The sequence below is a fragment of the Euprymna scolopes genome, chromosome 12 (assembly GCF_053919585.1).
Source record: "Euprymna scolopes isolate OS-2025 chromosome 12, ASM5391958v1, whole genome shotgun sequence".
NCBI lineage: Eukaryota > Metazoa > Mollusca > Cephalopoda > Sepiida > Sepiolidae > Euprymna > Euprymna scolopes.
The window spans coordinates 46,642,620-46,667,619 of NC_136493.1; the positions used below are offsets into that span (position 1 = coordinate 46,642,620).

Below are 25,000 nucleotides of genomic sequence, written 5' to 3' on the forward strand. Positions count from 1 at the left end.
AGTTTGACTGCCGGTTAGTATTTCATTTACTGCGGGAACGCTTTTTTAATTTTTATTTTCACAAGATGTTATAGGGAAAAGACTAACCCACATGCGGCCAGCGGCAAATATTGAATATTTATCTTCCCGAAGTCGAGCAAATAACATAGACAGGCGAGCTCCGTTGTTAACTCTGAGATATTACGATTTACATGTGATATAAAAAAGTTTTCAAAAGTTGTTAGGCGACCGACCGCTTCTCTGAAAAAAAAAAAGCCGTTTGTAGACATACAGAAAAAGCGAACACACATACACACATACATACATTTTCGCTTTTATATTTATAGACTAGCGAGGATACCTTGTGTTTGTAGGTGTGTGTGGTGTTAAATAAAAAAGAACCTGGGGTGGTAGGGTCGAACCCGAAGCCCTGAGGCGAAGTTTGAAAATAAAATCGGTCAGCCAGAATGAGTTACTGAAAGATGTTTGAATTTATTTAAGTAAGAACGAAATTGACAGGTGCGCGCCCGGAAGTCGTCGAGTGTTACGACGACGACGACGACGACGACGACTACGACGACGTAGGTTTGTTTTCTATAAGCGAAGTAAAAAAAGAAAATAACGTTAACACTTAAGCGGGGAGAAAAAAAACTAACGTAAGGCAAACGAACGATGAATATATATATATATATATATATATATATATATATATATATATATATATATATATATATATATATATATATTGGATCCACTATATAATAATGATTTAAAAAGTTTTTTAAAAAAATGATTCGTGCGCCATAACTGAGAATTGAAACCAAAACGTTTAGGTTACGGTTTACTTTTTCCTTTATTGTTAATGACTGAGCTATGAAAACATGTTTGCTGCAAGGCTAAAAATTAAAACATGAACGAATAGCTATTATGTTACGCATGCATATTCGTAATACCGTCATTCGACCTTCACTCGGCAAAACCCAATTTTTTAAATTTTCACATTTTTGCACCGATTTACCCCGGCTAAAATCCAAATATAAAGTTTTGTATGGGTTCGAATACCCTATATATTAAGTTTCATGTCTGTAGACCAAAAACTTACAGAGCAGTTTGGTAGGCAAATTTTTTCAAACAAATATATATACACCTACATAAATAAATATATATAGAAAGAGGGTTGTGTTTACTAGAACCTTTTTACGCAAATATTACGCAAGTATAAATCATGTAGAATATCTGCATGAATATAATGACACGTAACTGCTAAGTAAAAATGATCATCCCATAAGAAAAGCGAAAAAAAAAACTAATAGGGAATTAATTAAAATGAATGTTTAAAAGAATATGCAAATTAGTTAGATCCTTTGGAGATGAATGCAATTTCACGACCCAAACAGAACAAAGTTGTATTTTCGTTATAAATAAACAGAAAATTTTTTTTTTAATACGAATAACAATACATAAAAACCCAAATTTATAGGAGTATATATATATATATGTGTGTGTGTGTTATTAGCGTCTCCAACCTTGGAGATCTAGAAAAACAGTTTTCTTTTTAAGATCGACCATATTTTTTGGACGTAAACAAATAAACAAATATTATTTATTTATTATTTCAGTTATAAAACAGTAATCTACGAACACGTGTTTCATGGTTCTTCCGATCGTCAGTGTGGCTTGAGGATTCGAATCTCGTGTGCTAGAACTTAGACTGACCTTATTATTGAAGACCATAGTACATATGGTTTGGGGTTCGAATCCTAGAGCAGACACTGACGATCGGTAGACCCATGAAATACATGTTTGTAGATTACTGTCATATATATATATATATATATATATATATATATATATATATATATATATATATATATATATATATATATATATATATTTGTGAAGCGATAGAGAGAAGTCAAGAAAGCCGCCAAGTATTTGTATAAAGACAGAGTTATTAAAAAAAAGGAATCATTATTTACTTACGGGTTGCTTGTAAAATTGCCTGTGCAATCAAACTTGTAGAACCGACATAAGAGTAATGCTTTCCGCGAGCGATCCCTTTTCCTGTCATTTTTTTTTTCTCTCGTCCGTATCCTAAACGGTAAACGACTGTACGGCGGGAACCGTCTCTGAATGAGCAGTTTCTTTTGAGCGGCTATTTTTTTAATAACTTCTTCCTCTTCGTCGTTTCCGCACCGCTTGTCGTATCAGACGCACACACTCAGAGACGACAGCAAAGTTCGCTTCCCTCGCAAATTCTTAGCTTTACGTGTGCGTAGTTCACTATATTTTCAGGAAGTTAGACCATAAGGTCGGGCGAAGGTTAGAAAAAAAGCAGGCGAATTGAAATAAGCGCATCTCTTATCTACAAAAATTGCCCCAACAGCACCGTCTACAGTTCCCAGTAGGAGCACCTCAGGCGATTAGTAATAATATAACCCTTTCTCTAGGAGAAGATAAAGCTTGACAAAATGGACCTTCTCAGACTGAACACAACCATAACTCAGCCCAAATGTTATGTAGCTTGGTGTAGCTAGTCTGTTTTACGATGAATTTAGCAAAGAAGGTAGACTTCCTCTAAAGGGCTAGAAAATGGATCTCGTCTACCAGTATCCTATATCTTTATCTATGTAGCCACCATCCGCGCATGCGTGGAGTATTGTTGTCACATCCGGGCTGGCTAACCAACTATTACTTTCTCCTTCTTGAACAGGGTCCAAAAAAGTCTCTAACTTAATTGGTCCCAAACTGTCTATCAACCTCCAGTCGTTGTCACATCGCTGCAATGTCGCATTCCTGAGCGTGTTTTACAAGTACTTCAACGGAATGTGCACCGACGAACTTGCTGCACTTTTGTCCCTCTCGTCAACGTAAACACCTCCGACCAACCCGCCAAACAGCAAAATCGCACCTCTTCATTGTAGAGATCAGAGATGTCGGAAGGATTTCTACTTTAATATCTTATTTCCTTAAACTGGTTGCCTTAGGAATTTCCCCTACTTCTCTCGACTATACCAACATAGAGAAATTTAAATGTAATGTTAACAAGCATCTTGCTGTACAACTCCCCACTTAGGACGCATCTATGGATTTGATCTTTAATTCACACTAACTCTTAATGTCTCAGTGACGGTACCTTGTTTGGGATGAATATAATCTTTTAAAAGGGGATGGTAAATCCTGGAAAAGTGGTCTTCCTAGGACTATCCAAAAGTGGTCCTCCTAGCCCGATCGATATATGTGCTTTGGCATGATAAATTTACCAAATAATTTGGTCTCTTTTAAACTTTCTGGAACAATTTCGTTTCGGTTAATTTGGGTTTTTGTATTGCCTATGACAATAGTTTTATCTTATTATTTTCTGCTAGTAGGCGAAAGCGGGCAAGAACTGTCAGATTGTCGATAATGAATGAGAGCTTTTAAAAAGAGGGAAAGAAAACTTTAGAAATTGCATTTAAAAGAAAAAAAAAAGGAACATGATTCGATTTATACCGAAACTGAACTGGACTTAGAAAAAGGCTCGGTCGATTTTTATGAAATTTCACACGAAGGTACTTTATGTGTCTAGCAGTGTTTTTTTTTGTTGTTGTTGTTGTTTTTTGTTTTTTTACTTGGGAGTCACCACTTATCAAGACCCAAAGGCCACTCGAGGATACGGGTTAATGAATGTACGGTAGTAGTTTAGTAATAAATAATGTTGTAAATTGGGTAGAATTCGATTATTTATGGGGATGGCTCAACAGGAAATTGTTTACATTGGATTTGAAGGCTCTTGTATTCAACCAGGAAGCAGACCAGCGGAACAGTGTTCCAAAGGTAGGCAGTTCTGAGAAAGAAGCTTTTGTTCATGAAATCTGCGTTTAGATTTAAGTACAGATAGTGAGTGGGAAAAAATCATACATAGTGGTTGTAGCTAGTCGAGTGTTTTTTTGTGAAAGTTTAGCAAGATGGGGCCATAGATTGGAGTTCAGTATAGCACTTGCAATTTATATCGGAATGTCTTTAATAAATATTGATAATCCAAATTATCCAATAAAAGAAGAAACAGGCGATTTTGATCAAAGTTAACACCTTACACAGCCTAACACCACAAGTGCATTTGAGAAGTTCTATTACTACAAAAACCGAAAGGCTCGACATATAACATCAGTAGTAGGTTCTTCTTTGATATGACAGAGGCGCATTCAAAATGAATGTTTCTGTTTCAAGCACAATTCACAATGATAATTTCCTTTTTCCTTTTATACATTATCACTGCACAAACAATAAGGTCAGGCATATAAAATTCTTTGGTATGACAGGCGCGTTCGAAATGAATGTTTCTCTTTAGAGCACAATTGAAGCATGATACTTGACTTTTGCATTTTAAACTTTAAGTGAAGCCATTATATGTAAAATATTATTAATAGTATTAATAATAATAACAATAATAATAATAATAATAATAATAATACAATGTAGGCCCTGTCGGTGGGGCATTAGAATACGCCGACTGCCCCCCTGCAGAGGGTAAAAGTCCCTCAATGGGGGTCCTGGATATGACCTTAAACTATATCTAGTGGTGAGGCCCCAGCTTGTGGGCTTTGGGAAATGTGGAGCCACCCTTTAATTACCATTGTTCCCAGGTCCACTCTGACCCGGAGCGGTAGTACCTGTTAGGGTCCCAACTATGGGTTAAATAGAAACCGACGTGAAAGCAACAAATATATTCTATTAAAAAAAAATTTTCTTCAAAATCTTTGGATTCGGCATTAAATAACCCGAAAAGGGTTGATATGCCGTAAAACAAAACCAACCAACCAACCAATAAAACAATGTAGGCTACAATATATTGTGAACTAAGTTACTGCGAGAGGCATGTGAAGCTTCCTCCAGGTGCACCGTGATGGGTCCCCAAATAGATCAATCAATCAATCAATTTCATTGAAATATGCCGATTTTACCGATTTCGATGACAATAAAGATATGTGAGTGTGAAACATTCGTTGATCATCATTCAATCCCGGGCAATGTAGAGTCACCCTCTTAGCATATATACATATATATATATATATATATATATATATATATATATATATATATATATATATCTGTCTGTCTCTACCAAATGTCGATTTTTGGTCTACAGTCTTGAAACTACAGGGGATTCGGACCGGTGGAACAAATTCGATCTGGTTTTTCACCGGTAAAAATAGTTGCAAGAGGTTAAAGTTGAAAGACATTGTAACTTGACATGCGTAAGTCGATAAAACGTGTGTCTTCTCCGTACACACAAATACATATCTATACGTTTAACTATGTTATTGTTTTGAGTTTTGATATGCATATGAGCTTAGCTTAGATGGTAACGAATACCGCTGGATAGCTAGATGTTTTAGTTTCGATTCTTGCTGATGACAACAAACTCATATTAAAAAAAAAAAAAATTTTAATCACTACTATATATTTAGTCCAATATAATAATTAATACAGTTGGTTGGTTGGTTGTTTTTGTTTTACGGCATATCAACCCTTTTCGGGTTATTTAATGCCGAATCCAAAGATTTTGAAGAAAAATTTCTTTAAATAGAATATATTTGTTGCTTTCACGTCGGTTTCTATTTAAACCATAGTTGGGACCCTAACAGGTACTACCACTCCGGGTCAGAGTGGACCTGGGAGCAATGGTAATTAAAGGGTGGCTCCACTCTCCCCAAAGCCCACAAGCTGGGGACTCACCACTGGATATAGTTTAAGGTCATATCCAGGACCCCCATTGAGGGACTTTTACCCTCTGCAGGGGGCAGTCGGCGTATTCTAATGCCCCACCGACAGGGTCGAATTAATACAGAATTCGCTTTTTGATAATATATTTGAAATCTGCATAAATTAATTTATTTAAATTATAATTATTTATTATCTATACGCTTAACTATGTTATTGTTTTGAGTTTTGATATGCATATGAGCTTAGCTTAGATGGTAACGAATACCGCTGGATAGCTAAATGTTTTAGTTTCGATTCTAGCTGATGACAACAAACTCATTAAAAAAAAAAAAATTTAAATCACTACTATATATTTAGTCCAATATAATAATTAATACAGAATTCGTTTTTTGATAATATATTTGAAATCTGCATAAATTAATTTATTTAAATTATAATTATTTAAACGTAGTTTACGACCGAGAAACACCGGGTGGCGTGCTCGTAAACAGATGAAATACTGTTAAAATTTCGTCTGATTACACCCAACAATTTCCTCTTGATTCATTGTGCTTACTATTATTCAAACTTAAATTTGTGCATGCTATTGTTCATTTCAATCTGATTTGGCAAAATCTAATATATAAATGGCTATATGTCTGTCTGTCTGTTTCCATATTTTCAAACTCTTTCATCCGAAACTAAAAGTCGCATAGCGGCGCTAAGGGCCTTCAATTGATTGGATTTTTTACGGACAGTTCTTTTATTGGGTTTTAGCCAATTAAAATTGTTTTTAATTGTTTTAATTGTAGGTTTTTAATTGTAATCGTTAAAATTGTTTTTAAGGGGTCAAAAATGGGTCAAAATTAAAAAAAATATATCGTTAAACATTTCGTGTTTATCTTAGTTTATTTTTTATTTTTAATCAGTTCATATACGTGTCACGTTGGTGCAGTGGTAACGTCACCAGCTTTGAATGCTACTCTTTCGGTTTCGAGTTAAGCTGATGGCATCTGAATAGTTTTTTTTTTTTAACTTTTGAAATCACGACTCTATAATAATATACACGAAATCTGGACAAATTAAAATATCATATTTAAGCGTATTTTACGCCCAGGCAAAGTCGGGCTCCATCCCGCTAGTCTTTTAAAAATGTTGTAGAAATAAATGACGATGAACGTCCATTTTAAGATTTATAACAGCTTTATTGATTTTCTCTGTTAGTAGTAACATCTATACTGTGTTAAATTTTCTTGTGTTGTTTCTAACACTTTTTTGTTTATAGAAAAGAACAATCTTTTGTAGCAGAACAATCTTCCATTTTTTGGACGAAGGCAATAAAAAACCAGCAAATTATTGCATTCAAAAACAAATTATATTCAATTATAATTACAAATACAATACAGAGTAATGCTTATGTCAGTTTGAAGTTAGTAGTTTCCAAAACGGTTGTTCTGGAGAATGTTCTTGTTTTGTTGGAGAAAATTAGGTAACAGATGTGAGAAGAAGTGTTTTCATTCCTTTCAGTAAATTCTTTTGAGCTCTCTCGTCCTTGCAGTATTTTTTTTTTAACTCTGCTCGTCCAAGGTTCTTTTTTAGTATTTATATATAACCTCTCCTCAAATAATAGTGGGTAATTTGCACAAAGTCACTTATACAAATTTCCCTAAAATGATTTGTTAAGAATATTTCGAATAATTGACACCACCCTTCATTCTGGTTTTGCTTCTCGCCCAACTTTCTCAGATCAGTTGAAATGTGCAGTTGATCTAGAAGTTGATTTAGATTCTATTATGGATCGGGGTAAGAAATGGCTTGTCTCGTTTAATCCTGTTAAGACTCAACTATTGTTTTTCTTCCTGAGATTCCTGTGGATGGCTCTAAAACTTCTTGGTCTTTCTTTCTCATCAAATCTTTCTTGGAGTCCATATATTAAATCCATTGCAATTTCTGCTTCTCGTAAAATCGGTTCTCTCTATTGTTCTAAACGTTAAGTATATGGCGGAAGGTGGGATGAAGGATAGGATGGTGTCTGCTTATTTTGAGTCAATGTTCATATTTACAGAACTTCAGGCCTTTTTTTTTTGGGGGGGGGAGCGGATTTATAAAATAAAAGCAGAAACGTACCTTTTCATATTTCCGTCACATCTCTTAGCCGTGTCGACTCGCCTAGAACAAAAAGCTCATAAAAACAACGCAAGACTCATTTTCTGGACAATCAGAACTTTATTAGTTTCACGGTCGAATAGCGCGCCCCTGTTCTCTACCTATCCTTAAAAGGGGGGGGGATTTATCTATTGATTCGTCTTCTATACATAACAGCTTCTCGTTGCTCCATCCGATAACTGTGTTTGTCGGACTCTCTACTGACTGATTAACTAAAAAATCCCCATGTACGTTTCTATTTATATCAGGGTGTGTATGGGGGCAATAAGTCCGTTAACCGGTTCGCACCTAAAATACACTCATTGAGTAACATTTGCCTTCCCTGGCACAAACAAGTTGCGTTCAGTTAGTACCGCGTTAACCGCGCAATTCATGTCATGGACTCCATATCATAAACGCTTTATCACACCCGTGGCTTTACTCTTTCTACAAATCTATAATCTGACCATATATGGAGTTCTGTTGTCATATTTTAGCTGGTGAATCTGTGTCCCATTTGAAGGTTCTTTGAAGGTTCTTGGTAAATTTGCAGAAAACATATCTGTAATTTGATTGGCTCCATAATTTCTTCTTCACTGTAACCTCTCTCCCTCACAGACGTGATGTTAGTTGCTCGTCTTTCTACAAATACTGTTATGACATGTGTTCCTAAGAATTGTCTAATCTGTTTCCTGCTTCCTTTGTTCCAGCTCGTTTGACTCATTGGTCTAGCGGTCTCCATCAATTCACTGTTTTGATCCCTCATTGTAATAAAGTTTCCTATTCCAGAAGCTTTTTTCCAAGGACTGCAAGGTTGTGGAATTCTCTTCCTGCTCACTGTTTTCCATCTACTTACACCCTTGGTCTTTTACAAAACTAAGGTCATTAGGCATATTCTGTCTTTGCAATAATCAGCTTTCGTTCTTGTTAGCTCCTTACATCAAGTGGCTTAATGCCTTGTCTCATCGATTTACATAAAAAAAGTAGGAATGTGGAAGAGGAGAGAAGAGGGTAAGTATGGGAATGAGTCCATGTGTACAATGTTAGGCAGTCCTGCAGGAGGGAAAAAGTGTTTATGTGTGTGTACCATATTAAAGTCCGGGTCCCCTGTTTTTAGTTGAACCCAGGGCCAAAGGCTCCGTTGGGTTCCGTTGCGCCCAAGAAAGAAGTGTATTTGTCAGCAGCATAAGAAAAGAGATTTGTCAATATAGCGTGCTGCCCAAGTACAGAGGAAGTTGCCGTGCGTTTAACCTTTATAGGAACTTTGCCACCTGCTCGGCTCGCCTGAGAGATGGAATCTGATTGGGAAAACCAGAAGAGAAGTTTGCTGCTAGCACCAATCAACACTAAGTTTACAAACCTAAGATATACACAATCTCAAACCACGAAGTGTTGCTGCTGCTACAATATATTAATCGGACCAAGTAAAGAATAGATACCCTGTAACAGAAGACGAGGACCGGCGCACATTTCAAGTGACACCGGTGGTTCGACCTTGACATGGGCTGTTTCTAAATACGTCAAATTTCGCGAGCAATGTTTTTTTTTTGTTTTGTTTTTTTAATATATTTGCAAAGCTTTTTAAGATTTAAAAGAAATCTTTTTATATTAAATATTTACAAAACTTTTAAGGATAAAAAAAAACGTTTTTCTATTTACACATAATTTTTTAATGTATCAAAACGAACGTATTTAAACAAAACATTTTTTTAACTCCTTTAAATACTACTTTTGTAGGTTTTCGAGGGCGCTGAAAACGAAAATAACGTTCAAAATTACGGCAAATGAGTAGTTTACAAGATATGAAGAAATGTTAGTGTCAAAAAAAGATGTGGGGGGATCACTTTCCTATAATAATTTAACGTAAAATAAGCACCCACTTTATGGCCACGTTTTTGGGGGCGGGGGTGGCTTTCTTCTACCCTTTGGAAAACCATTAAAAATTACCAATAACGTTTAAAATTAAATTCCAGAAAACGAGTAGTTTCACAGAAATGAAGAAATGCATCTACTTTTTTTAGCTGCCGCTTTATGTTTTTCGTTCTTTTTTTTCTTCTTTTTTTTTCTTTTCTTTTTTTTGGGGGGGGGGCGTTTTTACCAAGCTCTTCTTGAATTTAACTGTTTTTTTTTCTTCTTTTTTTCTTTTCTCTTTTTTTTTTTGGGGGGGGGGTGTTTTTACCAAGCTCTTCTTGAATTTAACTGTTTTTTTTTCTTCTTTTTTTCTTTTCTCTTTTTTTTGGGGGGGGCGTTTTTACCAAGCTCTTCTTGAATTTAACTGTTTTTTTTTCTTCTTTTTTTTCTTTTCTTTTTTTTTGGGGGGGGGGGCGTTTTTACCAAGCTCTTCTTGAATTTACCTGTTTTTTTTTCTTCTTTTTTTTCTTTTCTTTTTTTTTTGGGGGGGGGGGCGTTTTTACCAAGCTCTTCTTTAATTTACCTGTTTTCTCTTCTTTTTTTTCTTTTCTTTTTTTTGGGGGGGGGGGCGTTTTTACCAAGCTCTTCTTGAATTTAACTGTTTTTTTTTCTTCTTTTTTCTTTTCTCTTTTTTTTGGGGGGGGGGGCGTTTTTACCAAGCTCTTCTTGAATTTAACTGTTTTTTTTTCTTCTTTTTTTCTTTTCTCTTTTTTTTTGGGGGGGGCGTTTTTACCAAGCTCTTCTTGAATTTACCTGTTTTTTCTTCTTTTTTTTCTTTTCTTTTTTTTTGGGGGGGGGCGTTTTTACCAAGCTCTTCTTAAATTTACCTGGTTTTTTTTTCTTCTTTTTTTCTTTTCTTTTTTTTGGGGGGGGGGGGCGCTTTTACCAAGCACTTCTTGAATTTACCTGTTTTTTCTTCTTTTTTTTCTTTTCTTTTTTTTTGGGGGGGGGGGCGTTTTTACCAAGCTCTTCTTGAATTTAACTGTTTTTTTTCTTCTTTTTTTCTTTTCTTTTTTTTTGGGGGGGGGGCGTTTTTACCAAGCTCTTCTTGAATTAAACTGTTTTTTTTTTCTTCTTTTTTTTCTTTTCTTTTTTTTGGGGGGGGGCGTTTTTACCAAGCTCTTCTTGAATTTACCTGTTTTTTTCTTCTTTTTTTTCTTTTCTTTTTTTTGGGGGGGGGCGTTTTTACCAAGCTCTTCTTGAATTTAACTGTTTTTTTTTTCCTTGTTTTTTTCTTGTCTCTTTTTTGGGGGGGGGGCGCTTTTACCAAGCTCTTCTTGAATTTAACTGTTTTTTTTCTTTTTTTCTTTTCTTTTTTTTGAGGAGGGGCGTTTTTACCAAGCTCTTCTTGAATTTAACTGTTTTTTTTCTTCTTTTTTCTTTTCTCTTTTTTTTTGGGGGGGGGCGTTTTTACCAAGCTCTTCTTGAATTTAACTGTTTTTTTTTCTTCTTTTTTTCTTTTCTTTTTTTTGGGGGGGGGCGTTTTTACCAAGCTCTTCTTGAATTTAACTGTTTTTTTTTCTTCTTTTTTTCTTTTCTTTTTTTTTGGGGGGGGCGTTTTTACCAAGCTCTTCTTGAATTTAACTGTTTTTTTTTTTCGTAAGTAACACGCCGACATTAACCGCTGCTCGGTTGATATTGGCGTGTTACTTACGTTAAAATGGTTAATTAAATTGCAGAAACACCTGTTAAAGATTATATAAGTTCTATAATTGAATACCTTTCCAAAAAATGAACGAAAAACATAAATCGCTCCTACCTAAAAAAAAAAAAACGCGGGCATAAAGTGGGTTCTCATTTAATGTTAAATTATTATAAAAAAAAAACAATGATCCCCCGCTTTATTTTAACTAACATTTCTTCATATCTTTAAAACTACTCGTCCGTAATTTTAAACGTTATTTTCGTTTTCAGAACCCACGAAAGCTGTTACAAGTGATAATCTTTTTTTTTTTTTTTTTTTTTTTTAATAAAAATAAAAGTTACAAAAAGATTTGCATCTTGTGATACTACACTTCATCTTCATAAAAATAAGTTATAAAAAGATGTGTGAATAAAATAATATATTTTTAAAATCCCGATTGGGTACTAGTGCAGAGAATGATCCGGACGTAAATAATAACGTTATTATTTAAAAAGCCATTCTTAACATGGGGAGGGGAGGGGAGGGTGTATTGTACCTATTCTATACTTCAAACTTACAAATGAATAATAATAATAAAAAAAACATCATAAAACTTTAATTAAACTTGGAAATACGATTTAAAAAATAGCGCGGGTCACTCTCTGCACTAGCCTTCCCGATTGTTTATACTTGTGATTTTATTATGCATAAAAATTGCCTCCGAACAAGTCAAGTTATTCTGTATTTGTTTAAAAAGTTTTGTTTAAATAATTTTATTTAAAAGTTTTTACAAATATGTTTTTTTTTTATAGACAGGAGTGATCAGCGTCCGAAATTCGGCTTTTTGGTATTTTGCACTTAATACAGCTCATTCTTTTTATTCATTTATTTATTTATTTTTATTATAATTATAATTATTATTATTAATAGTACTGTAAAGTTTGCGTTAAGCAAGCTGGTTTCCCAATCCGACAGCGTGTCGCCGTGAATGAGTGTAAAAAACTAATGGCGATTCCTCTGTCCTTTTATAAGGGGGATAACTCCACTTATGCAAAGTCTGAGCGAAAGGGAGATAACTCCTTTCTGGCCTCTACAAGTACTAGTTTTATTAAAAAGTTCTGTAAATATATTTTTTTTAAATCTTGCCCGCGAACATTTGATCACGTCTGCTATTTGACGTGTTTACAAACAACTAACGCCAATGTTAAGGTCGAACCACTGGTGTCACTTGAAATGTGCGCCTGTCCTCGTCTTCTGCTACAGGGTATCTATTCTTTACTTGGTCCAAAAAATCCAGTTGCTTAATAGATGTAATTTGTTCCTTTTTTTTTTTTCAGGCAGGATGTGGTTTACCGATTCGTCTCTTTGTCAACAGAAACTACATTTACTATTTTTGTCTTTTACATAGTTCGTTCTGATTGCTTTTTGTGTGGTTGTCACTGGAGGGGATCCATTTTTCTGTTCAAGTGTCCTTTTCGTAGCCATGTGTTATACGGCTAGTCATTTCTTGCTAGAATAAACATTGTTCAAATACTGGCAGCATTGCATCAGATTTTTATTATTTACGAATCAGATATTGGTAATCCATAAACATGTTTACGAATTGCTTGAGAACAAATCAAAGAGTACTTTTTTTTATTCTTCTTAGCAGAACAAATGACTTTGTTATCAAAAACTATCTCACTTTGTATATGCGGATTTGTGTGGATGCAGCGAAGAGCCGATCAATATCATTCTTTCCTTCTTTCCTGGTGAACGAGTTAACTTCCTCTTCCGGTGATGTCGTCCTTTGTATGAAGCGCGGTCGTCATGCTCTTCGTTTTCGTCCTCACCGGAAGAGAAACATTTGTAATTAATCAAATCGGTTGCCAGAAAAACAAAAATGCTAAGCCGGAGAAGCTTTTTGTTATTCAGACAATTGCATTTATCTTAACAACCAATTATTTGCCTGCAAACGCGGGGAGAGAGGCAGACGACAATTCATTCTTAGGTTTCCATTTTCGATTCTTATCAGTCACGTAAAGCCATCGCGCACGCGCGACCGGAAACAAAAATAATAAATAAATAAACGAATAAATAATTCCTATGCGTAAAAATAACGACAAAATCAGCAACATAATTGTAATGAATGGGTATTCAAATAAGTTCAGTACTTACGAAGACAGTGCCGAGTTTGGACAGAGAATCTTGAGTTAGTTCCGGAAATTGCCGAAGCTGTTTACGATGTAAAAGCCATGAAAAAATGTAAGAAGCATGTGAAGGGTTAAAGAAGGGTTAGGTTAGACTAGATTAGATTAGAGTAAGGGTTAAAGTTTTTTTTAAAATATGTAGCCATGAAAAAAAGTAAAAAAAAAAAAAAAGATGGCTTTCAATTCGATAGCAATAGAAAGATATTATGTACCACACAAATATTGTTATTTCATTTATATTTTTGTTTCTGTCATATTGACAATTAAACGTCTTCGGATATTTTTACGCGGAAACGCTTACCTAAGTGTTGAGTGGAACCAGTGTTCCTTTCACTGATATAATGTCCCCTTATGGGATCCTATATCTTATGAAATATAATGTTCCACGAGTACAAGTGTGTATGTGTATATATTTGTAAAGAACTATTCGCGATTTTTTTTCTTGCCTCCCCACGAGAGCAGAGTTAGACACAAGGTAGATTTTTAATGTGGTGGGGGGGGGGGCGGGACCAGGGGCACTCTGGTTAGTAACAAAAATAAAAAATGTATCAGGCATGCTGGATTTCTCTTCCACTAACCGAGAAAAAAAAATGAAGTGCAGCATCAGAACAGATACTACATTTTGATCTTGACCCGAAAACTAAGAAAAAAAAGGCAACATTTTTTTTCTATTTATTCGTGTTTTTATTAACTAAAATAATTCTTATATATATAGTCTAAAGAAGCTTTGAATAAAAAAAAATGTAAAAATAAAAATGAAGGATGCCGTTTAAATTCCCGAAGAAAAGCTTTAACCTATCGGAGACTTAGCACCTACATAATCCGACTTCTAAAAAGTTTATAATTACAAAAGAGAATTCAATTATATAAGGAGACGAAAAAAGGCCTTAACTAAAATTGTTAAATTGAAATAGACTTTGTACTTGCATAAGCCGATTTCTCAGATGTTCTAAAATTTACAAGAGAATTTAACTATAAAGATGAAAAGAGAAAACCTTAACTAAAATTGTTAAATTGAAATAGACTTTTCACTTGCATAAGCCGATTTCTCAGATGTTTTAAAATTTACAAGAGAATTTAACTATAAAGATGAAAAGAGAAAACCTTAACTAAAATGTTGTAAATAGAAAACGGGGATCCTCAGCGGCTTACCATGTAGCTGTTTCGGAGATTTAAAAACAGGACAGCTATTTAATACATGGCTCTCCATGTGGATAATACCATTTCACCAATTATGAAGTGTAAAATAATACGGTTACTATTTTTACTAATATATAAAAAAATAAAAAATGAATAAATAAAGATAAACTATAACTAAATAAGTTAAGATTATAAGATCCATTCTGCGACATGTTAACTTTAACCTATCGGAGACTTAGCACCTACATAATCCGACTTCTAAAAAGTTTATAATTACAAAAGAGAATTCAATTATATAAGGAGACGAAAAAAGGCCTTAACTAAAGTTTTTTTTTAGATTGGTGTTTTTATATACATAGTTCTCTGCATATATATTTTTATTATTCTTATATCAGTAGGTCACTCCTCAGCATTAAGACTATGCATAAAAAACTCACTAAAGCTATACTATATGCTAAAGAGAACACCAATATTGCTAACCTGGAAGTAAATGCTGTGAAACTAACCAGGAGAAACTTAATTATGTACGATGGGGAATGTACACTCGACAGGATAGGAATATGAATTTAGATATCATAATGTAATTGACATATATATATATATAGATATATATATATAGATATAGATATATATATGTGTGTGTGTGTGTGTAATTGGCATATATATATACATACATATATATATACATATATATACATATATATGCATATATATACATATATCTATGTATACATATATATACATATATATATATACATATATACACATATATATATACATATATATATGCATATATACATATGCATATATATACATATATATACATATATACATATATACACATATATATACACATATATACATATATATATATATGCATATATACATATACATATATACATATACATATATACATATATATATATACATATATACATATAGAATTAAATATAAAATAGAAAAACAAATATCAAAATGAACCGAACAAAATGATCTTAAAAGGCGCGAAAAATATAGGGAAAAAATATAGGTCAACTGAAATGTACAGGTTATTACTTAAGAAAATGTCAGCAAGAGTTGTTAAAAGACACTAATTGGAAAAAATAAATAAATTAATTAATTAATTATGGCCGGTATCTGCAAGTAAGTATATAAGTAAATCCATATAGTAAAATATAAGTATATATACATACAGGATATGAATGTGTGGGTATATTGATATATTAGATAGATAGGAATATTTAAAGACTAAAACCGAAAGTGCAGATAAAAAACCGGCCAAGCACCTATATTTTTCGCGCCTTTTAAGATCATTTTGTTTGGGTCATTTTGACATTTGCTTTTCTATTTTATATTTAATTCTATCACCATTTAATTTCTTTTTTCTTCACTGGTTTTTCTCTTCTTCTTCACTGGTTTTTCTTAATTACATTTTGTCTTTGCAGCCGTGTCAAACGCATATCTTATTTTTCTTTTATTAATATTATTGGAATTCCCCCCCCTCTTTTCCTTGTAGATATTTGTGAATTATTCCATGGATTTCGGCCTTTTGGATTATTTTAGACCATCTTCCAATTACGTGATTTCCGTGGATTTTACTTGTGCGAATGGAAATTCATTTAACTTTCTTGGATTTATATTTTTGGACTTTACCGTCATTGGATAATTTACCTTTCACCAGACTATCCATTCGCGTGAGGTCACCTTTTTCTTAACCCTGTTCCCTCTGCTTCACTTTTTGTTATCAAGTGAGATCTTTGACTTACTTGTAGTTTCATCAAATACTTTTGTATGCAAAATCCGATCCCGCATTTTGCTAATTACATTTTCTCTGATGAGAAGGAAAGTATTTCTTCGAAACTCCGCGGATTAAGGACTATCCACTTATTAACTGTTTCCTTTTCAGATTAAATATGTTTGTAACTCTTTTTCAAAGTGTTTTTTAACATGTTTTATTAACTATTTGCTCTTATATATATATATATATATATATATATATATATATATATATATATATATATATATATATACTATAAAGTAAGGTTATCCGTTTATACGGATAAATATTACTCATCATATTTTGTAATATTTAAAACGTTTTGACCGATTTAACCTTATAAGAAGAAGCATAAAAGTGGTGCAGTGCTGTTTTGTTTGGAGAAGTATACAGCATAATCACGTTGACACACCGGTTCTCACCAGATCACCAAAGTTAAGCAACGTTGAGCCTGACCAGTACCAGATGTGTGACCATTTGGGAAGGTTAGGTGCTGTATGTACCGCGCCGAGTCGTAGAAATTTCCAGGTTGCTTTCTGGGAGTGATGCACCTCCAGTCTTCATTAAGACATGCATCTAGGAGAAGGAAACTCTGATGTAAAAACCTGCAGTCTACCGTATACTCTGTTATGTGGCAGTCATCTGCACCGACGGAGGTTAGCAGTAATACCAAAAAATGTGGTTGGTTCTACACAAAGCCTTCACCACTATAAACAAATCATCTGTGTGAATTTCCGAGCAACTTAGTTGTTGTGGCGGAACCTCATACATTGAAATCAACGGGGAGTGTCCATATATATTATTCATATATGTATGTTTTAATTTACATTTGTAATACCCACACTTAACTGGAGATAACAGTCTAGAATCAGGTCTTCATGTGCTTTAGATTAGCCTTACAACACTGCATTAGTTATATTTTCTATATCATTCCTTTTTCAAATCAGAACTGTACGCTAATTAGCAATGTCTCTGACAATATAGATGCAGCACTTTCCTTAGATACTAATGCGCAGGTACGTGTATTTGGGAATTTTAATGGATTTTAATGGATCCATGCCCGGCCCGGCCTGGCCCGGCCTGGCCCGGCCTGGCCCGGCCTGGCCCGGCCCGGCCCGGCCTGAACAAATACCGATATTCAGCTCTTCTCCCACCTAACTAAACCCCACGTCTAGATCTAAAACTATCTTTCTAATTTCACGTTATCTATTTCTTATTATTCTCACATTCCAACTGGCCTCTTGACTCTAAATTCCTCTTCCAAGTGAAAACATAATTGCCAGAATATAATTCCATTCTATCAAGTTAACATTCTTGCTAGCATTCCCGATACATACTTTCTAAACATTCTATCTTCTTAACATCAACAACGATCATAATAATAATCGTTTAGGTTACTTGGCATCCTCCGGCAGCGCTCTATATAACACTAAGAGATCTTTGGTCGTTAGTGCTATGTGAGGACGACCATTATCATAATGGATGATGACTCCCTTTCTGTTGACTAAAGAAGGTTGGGGGTGATCAACATGGGTGAGAATATTGCAAATCAATGTGCATGATGCTTAATAATCTGAAAGAAAAAGTGGTACTTTTGCAGAATTGAAAACCAGACGTAACTAATCGACCGTTCAGCTTTGCTGCGGACAAGACGTCATGCGATTAGGTTTGCCTGTAATCTGGCGTAAGACGCTGATTAATGCACGCTAAAGGAGTAGACGATCTTTGGGGAAAATATTGAAAGAAAAATCAACGGAACCAGCCGGGAGCTTCTCGAGAGTTATCTTTTCAAGTTTATGTGGATTTAGAAATTTGGTAATGATCCTTTTGTCTCCATCTTAAACCATATATGGGAAACCTACCTGATTGGGTTGGCGAAGTTTTTTCCACATCCGCTGTCTATTCTCACCTCTCTTTGACATCGTCTGATGCGACATAAAAAAGTCTAACTGATCCTTAGGGAATATCCCAGCTGTATTTATTTAATCTAATTTTAAACATCGATTGCCCAGCCCCACTCTACATGAAAAAAAAAAAGTTCATGAAAAGAAAAAAAAATAACAAAAAAGTTTACTTTGCATTAGTTATAAAAGAAAAAAGAAAAGAAAAAATGCAAAAAAAAGAAAATACCTAAAAAAAAAAAAAAAAAAAAAAAAAAAAAAAAAAAAAAAAAAACGCATTAAAAAGGTGATTTAAAAAAAAAAAAACTTTGTTTAAAAAAAAATGACCAAAAATTTGATTTTCTTATTTAATTTTGTTTGGCCAAAAAAAAAAAAGATAGTCGAAAAAATATAACTTGTTTATTTTTTCACTTAATAAATATTAATGCAAGAATAAAACCGAAATTGTTACGGTGTTTTTTTTTTTTTTTTTTTTTTTTTTACTGGCGATTTTATTATATTTAAATGTTGTCTTCGGTATTTTCCTTGATTAGCGTTGTTACGCTTTGATCGGCGACGTTCGACGAAAGCCGGCGGTTGACGTCATGTTCCGAGCAAATCCGAGTAATCACTTAATTACGTCTAGTTCAAATTCTACACAAGTACTGGATAAGTTACAATTTAATCATGGCGATATGTTTAAGTAAAAACAGGATGCATAAAATAAAGCACAATGGTTTTAAAATACGTCTTTCTACAAACAGGCAAAACTTTTGCATCGATCTAACGCTACTACTGAGCTCTACTTATGTATGAAGCTTTTTGAAGGAAATACCGATCACCGAATTTAAGCAACGTTGAGCCTGGCCAGTAACAGATAGGTGGCCATTTGGTAAGGCGATGCGTTGTATGTACCGCGAGGTAAAATACCAGGTTGAAAAACTGGCGCGGTCTACCCTTCTCTCGAGGGTAGATGAGACTCTCTTAAGCCGTAATAGGCACCATATTTGGTGATGGCGTCACGATGAAAAATACTCTTGATAGCCCTGACGAAGCATCAAGTATTCAGCTACCAACAAGATTTGAATTACACTACAAACTCGTGTAGTGAGTTAAATCTCGGCAACGGCTGGGCTGGATGGATGAGCAGGGGGGGGGGGCTTTACCCAATCGTAAACCACGCTTAAATATATTTTAATGTATGCAGATTTCGTATTTATTATTACAGAGCCAATTCTCGATTGAATATTATATTGTACCTAATATAGAGTACTGATTTCAAAAGATTTTAAAAAATGATTTAGGTGCCATCAGCTAGAATCAAAACTAAAATATTTGACGCTCCAGTAGCATTCCCTGCCGTCTGAGGTATTGATAAAAGATTTAAAATTAAACGATTTCAAACTATGAATCAATTTGCGCATGCGCAAAAGTAACATAAATATGTCGGCAAGTTAAAATGAACATTTTGCATTTCAACTTGCCGATATGTGTATGTACACGCTCTTCATCCATCCAAACAAGGATTTTACTCGTTATAAACCATCCTTGGTATATGGTTACTATTTCCTGTTAATTTCAGTGTTATGTGACCAGTAGTTTTTTAGTTTATCGGTTAAATATTTTGACATAGACACACAGAGATACATGCATTTACCGTTTTATGGTCAGTTGGTTGGTGCAAAAATAATGTCGTTTTTTGACGTTCAACTATATATATATATATATATATATATAGATATATATATATATATAAACGACATTATTTTTGCACCAACCTAATAGAAAATGAAATGCTCCCCACCCCCGCTAATATGGTGAAATTCTTTTAATCAAATGTCAAGTTATGCACGCCACGCTCTCAGCCTTGATTATTCCGCCTGATTCGCGATTCTCGATTCTTGTGCGCTAGCTGCAACCATTAACATTATTCTGCATATTTGTCACTCTTTACCCTAACCCAAGCCGTCGGCAAGCGCACTCGCCAATCCTCTCACCCCTGTCTTTCTCGGATGGGTCAGGAGCAGCAAGAAGGGATGAGAAGTGGATGTTGGTCGGCTTTGGACGGCCTCTCCTTCAAAATGAGTCACGCAATTTACTGCCACTCGCTATTCGCAATCCGCCTCCAAGCCCCTTCTCCCTCACCCTCTTGTCATCTCCACTGTCAGCCTGTTCCTTTACTGCATGTGGAGGAAGATCGCGGATATGCATCGATAATGTCATATCTCTTTTTTTCTTTCTTTCTTTTTCCGTCTTTTAATTTTTTCCATATTCTGTAACGTTGTCTGACCACGAGCCATTAATGCATTTCAAATGCATTTAAAAGCCAGACATTGTTTTAGTTACGGAATACCCGAACAACCTGCTGATGTAGCGTTTTTCATACCAGCATAGGGACTGCCTTTTCAGAATGGGATAGGATCTAGTTCGGTCATAGGAGGTGCCTTATCTCTCTCTCTCTCTCTCTCTCTCTCTCTCTCTCTCTCTCTCTCTCTCTCTCTCTCTCTCAAGCATTACCTATTCTACCAAGAGCGTTCGCCTGAGATGCATCTACCGGAGAATGCCGGCAGGTCTGTTCTCAACTATTAATAATCTTTATATTATTTGGATTATTCGGATAAATATTACTCGTCTTAAGTTTATTTTTATATTTACAACGTTTCGCCCGATTTAACCTCCTTATAAGGAGATTAAAAGTGGTGCCACCTCCTTATAAGGAGATTAAAAGTGGTGCCACGCTATTTTGTTCGGAGAAGTATACCCGTCCTAAGGTGGATATTCTTCTAGCATATATGTGTGTGTGTGTGTGTGTGTGTGTGTGTGTGCGCGCGCGTGCGTGTGCATGCGTGTGTTTGCGTGCATGCGTGTGTGTGCGTGCATACGTGTGTGCGTGCATACGTGTGTGCGTGCGTGCGCGCAGTATGAAAATGTATCGTTGTCGTCGTTAAACCTCTCAATATGTAATCTGCCTATCAACCCTAATCCTAACCCTAACAACTCGGTAAATCACATAGTGAATTTAAAAAAGCATTCGGTAGATGGACGTATCAGAAGAGCAACCCCGCCCCGACCTTCTTACGTGCATCTTTTCGAACGTGGAAACCTCGAAAATGTTCATGTTATAAAAACAATTAAAGACATCAGAGTCACCTCCTTTTGAACAATGTTCGTGAAAAACAATCATAAAAGCAATTCGGCCCACGAACCATGTGTGTTTGAAAAATGCCGTTCTCTTTTTATATTGGCTTTCATCCGAGTGGCAAGGCGTCTCCAACTAGCTTCTAACTGCTATTGTAGACGTCCAGCACGTGTGAAAAGGCTACGGACAGATGCATTAAGAAAAAAAAAAATAGGAACTGCTTACACCAAATATCGTCAGAGAACTTTAAGAATTGTTTCGGACGAAAATATAAACACAGTTAAGTTCTACAATACCAACTAATTGCAACAACATATCAACGCTCTCTCTCTCTCTCTCTCTCTCTCTCTCTCTCTCTCTTTCTCTCTCTCTCTCACACACACACACACACACACATATACACACACACACGCACACTCTCTCTCTCTCTCTCTCTCTCTCTCTCTCTCTCTCTCTCTCTCTCTCTCTCTCTCTCTCTCTCTCTCTAAAGTGCATGCTTCGATTTCAAAAAAGTGTTTCTTCTCTCTTGTAATCGTCATATTATCGGACATCCCACATATTAAAAAAACCAAAAAAACTACGTACATTATTAACCGCAATCCGAACAATTTTGAACTCTATAATCTATACAGAATATTGACGTAAACCGTTTAGCTTTCTAGGTAGGACATAAAAGTTCCCAAGTTCGACTATAAGGTTCCCAAACTCGAAAAGATGTACTTGAATAAGGTCGGAGATTAAACGTGCGAAGATATATATTTTTGATTACACATCTCTACGAAGTATATTAATTGTAACAGAGTCGCTAGCACTTGTAGCAGCAGCAGCTGCCGCATGACGTATATGCAAATGACTGAGCCAGTGTGCGGAGTGACGTCACAACGGAGGAAGAGGAGGGAACGAAAAGAGGAAAATAAAAATGCATCACGTAGGAGGACCAGAAAAAAGGGCATGTCACTATGAACTGGGCGTATAACCCTGTTCGAATATGTTTTCCCTCAAATATACACACCCACATGTACGCACACACACATGCACGCATATACACAGCCTCATACACACACTCACATTCATGCACACACACACACACCCGAGCTGTGCGTCACTTCTTTTAAAGTGAAAGCCAGACATGCGCACCCAGAACACTAACTCCAGTATAAAAGTCAATAAAACCTGTTAACTTCCCTTTTTTCGTCCGGACCAGCGTTCGACCTGTTGAGTCGACGAACCGACCGCGTGTTCTAACGTCACTTTCCCTGCTACTGTAATGTGGGGCAAGCGCAAGTACACTTTATACGCTTTCTCTCTCCATGAACTGGATTGACTTTTCTCACTCTATCTCCCCTTTACTTTGGTCCATCAAAACAGACATGTGCGCGATGCTCTACTGAGCTTAACCCTTTCTTTCTACAGACGGCTTGCCACTTCGCGTTTCTCTATTGCATTCCCTTTCCTTTCCACGCGCATAGCCGTCAACGGCCGAACGAACACGTGTACACCGAAGACTTTCATTTCTCAACAGAAAATAAACGACATGTTTATTTTATTCCAGCATTTGAGTTCTTTGTTTTCTTCATTCAATTCGTTTCATCATTTTTTCTTGTAGCGAGTTAGGGTATTTCATATCCTGGTCCGCAACAACCCCCATGGTAGCGTGAAAGACTTTTAAGCATGTGTCGAGATGACAGAGGTTTGTTAATTACATGGCGAAATAAGAGACTTTTTAAAACAATATGCTATGCATTGTTGGAAAGCACCGGTAATAAATGCCTTTTGTGAAAACTGGGGGGGGGGAAGCTGAATCAAATTTCTTTCCTTTTGTTTGTTTCCTTGAACTGCCACGGAAAACGTAGCAACTGCTGCAGCTTCAATAACTCAGTCTCTTAGTCTCAATCTGCGTTGTTCGTACCAATCGAGGATATGTCCATCGACACTCAGTTCGATCGTAACTTTATTACTATCGGGCTGAGATATCGTTCTGTTCTGTCATAGAAAGTTCATCCCTCAGGTCTTACCATCTGCTTGGGGAAGAGGGTAGTTTATTGCTAAATGACTGAAGCGTCCTTATCGGACAATGCTGACAGAACTGCTTGGGAATATTTTTTAAGCCAGACTGCACTTCTGCTAGTGCATTGGCTTTTCCAAACTCCACCTGACCTTACATCTAACCTTCTGCAAAGTAAATAAGGGCTGAGATCCCTGAGTATAGCATCTGTTCTAGTGCTCCACTTAAGTTCATTTGTCTTTAGTCAATGTAGGGGAAACCCTTCTATGCTAAGACAATTTTTAATTTTGCTTTCTGCCACGGTGCCCCTTTTAAGAGAGCTGATTTCCATCCACATTAAAAAAAAAACTACCTTTTGTCACTTATTGCTCTCGTGAGGAAACAAATAAATATCAATAAAGTAAATAAATAGACAGCGATGAAGAAAATGTAACAGCGGGTGCAGCTTAAAAACAGACGTTCTGCTCATTATCACGCCTTAGTTAAGTGATACAATTTTCGAATAGACTTGAACCACAAGGGTATCAAATGGTCACCCACTTTTTTTTTTTTTTTACATAGGCATCACCACATTATCAAGGCCAAGAGGCCACTCAAGGATAAGAGTTAAAGAGTGTACAGTAGAAATTGGAGATTATAGTAATCATTAGTAATGAAAATTTGGTAAAGTTGATAACTTATATGGAACGGCTCATCAAGAACTTATTTACGTTAGACTTGAACACAACCATATTGTAGTCAGCCTGAAAGCAGGAAAACGGAAGACAATTCCACAGGCGTGCAGTTCTAAGAAAAAAGCTTTGTTCATGGAATCTACGTTTAGGTTTAGGCACAGATAAAGAGTTGGGGGAATTATTGATAGTGTTTACAGCTAGACGAGTGTTTCTTGTGAAAGTTTGGCGAGGGGGGACCATAGATTGAAGCTCATTCGAACACTTTCCATGAAAATAACGATACATCAGAGACAAACTCGCAACATCTCTTCTGTGAGATAAAGGTACTGACCAGACTCAACGTTGCTTAATATGGCATAACCATTGATACACCGACTCTCGTTGTCTTTGTTGGCCGAAGTATGATCTTGGTCTTGTATAGATAGAAAACATTAGTTGAATAGAAATCGTCTGAGACACTTCGGTCGGGAAATACCGACGGAGGCTTTCCAGTCATTTTCTTTGTAGGCGAGTGCTCTTCCTCTAGGACGCTGGTTTTTCAAATCCTACTTTACCGACCTTGTGTAACATTTTCCTGGCGTGGGATGGAGATAAACATACATAAATATGCATTTCTTTGTTGCAAATAGCAAACAAACACTTCAGCATTTATTCATATAAGACAAACATTAACATTTTGGTATTTCTCATTTTCTATTGACTTGCTAAATAATATGTCCACAAAATAAAATAACATTCTTAGACAGAACTATTTATGGCACTTCTACACTATTGGGACCAAATTTCTGAAATCGTAAAACTGAATTCCACATGAAAACAATGGTATCTACTTATTCCTCGTATTTTTAAGAT

At 35.5% G+C, this 25,000-nt stretch overlaps 1 protein-coding gene across 3 annotated transcripts in view; it reads right to left on the reverse strand.

Moving 5' to 3' along the window:
• Nucleotides 1-25,000, reverse strand: part of LOC145291268 (uncharacterized) — a 121,882-nt gene that overhangs the window by 28,016 nt on the left and 68,866 nt on the right. Inside the window, exon 1 of one of the 3 annotated variants that reach the window (XM_080136881.1) lies at nucleotides 1,963-2,168. The exons of the other annotated variants lie outside the window; for them this stretch is intronic. Coding sequence (XP_079993007.1) covers nucleotides 1,963-2,050 — 88 coding nt within the window. The 5' untranslated portion in view covers nucleotides 2,051-2,168. Of the gene's footprint in view, nucleotides 1-1,962; nucleotides 2,169-25,000 lie in introns of those variants that run through there. 3 annotated transcript variants of the gene reach the window in all.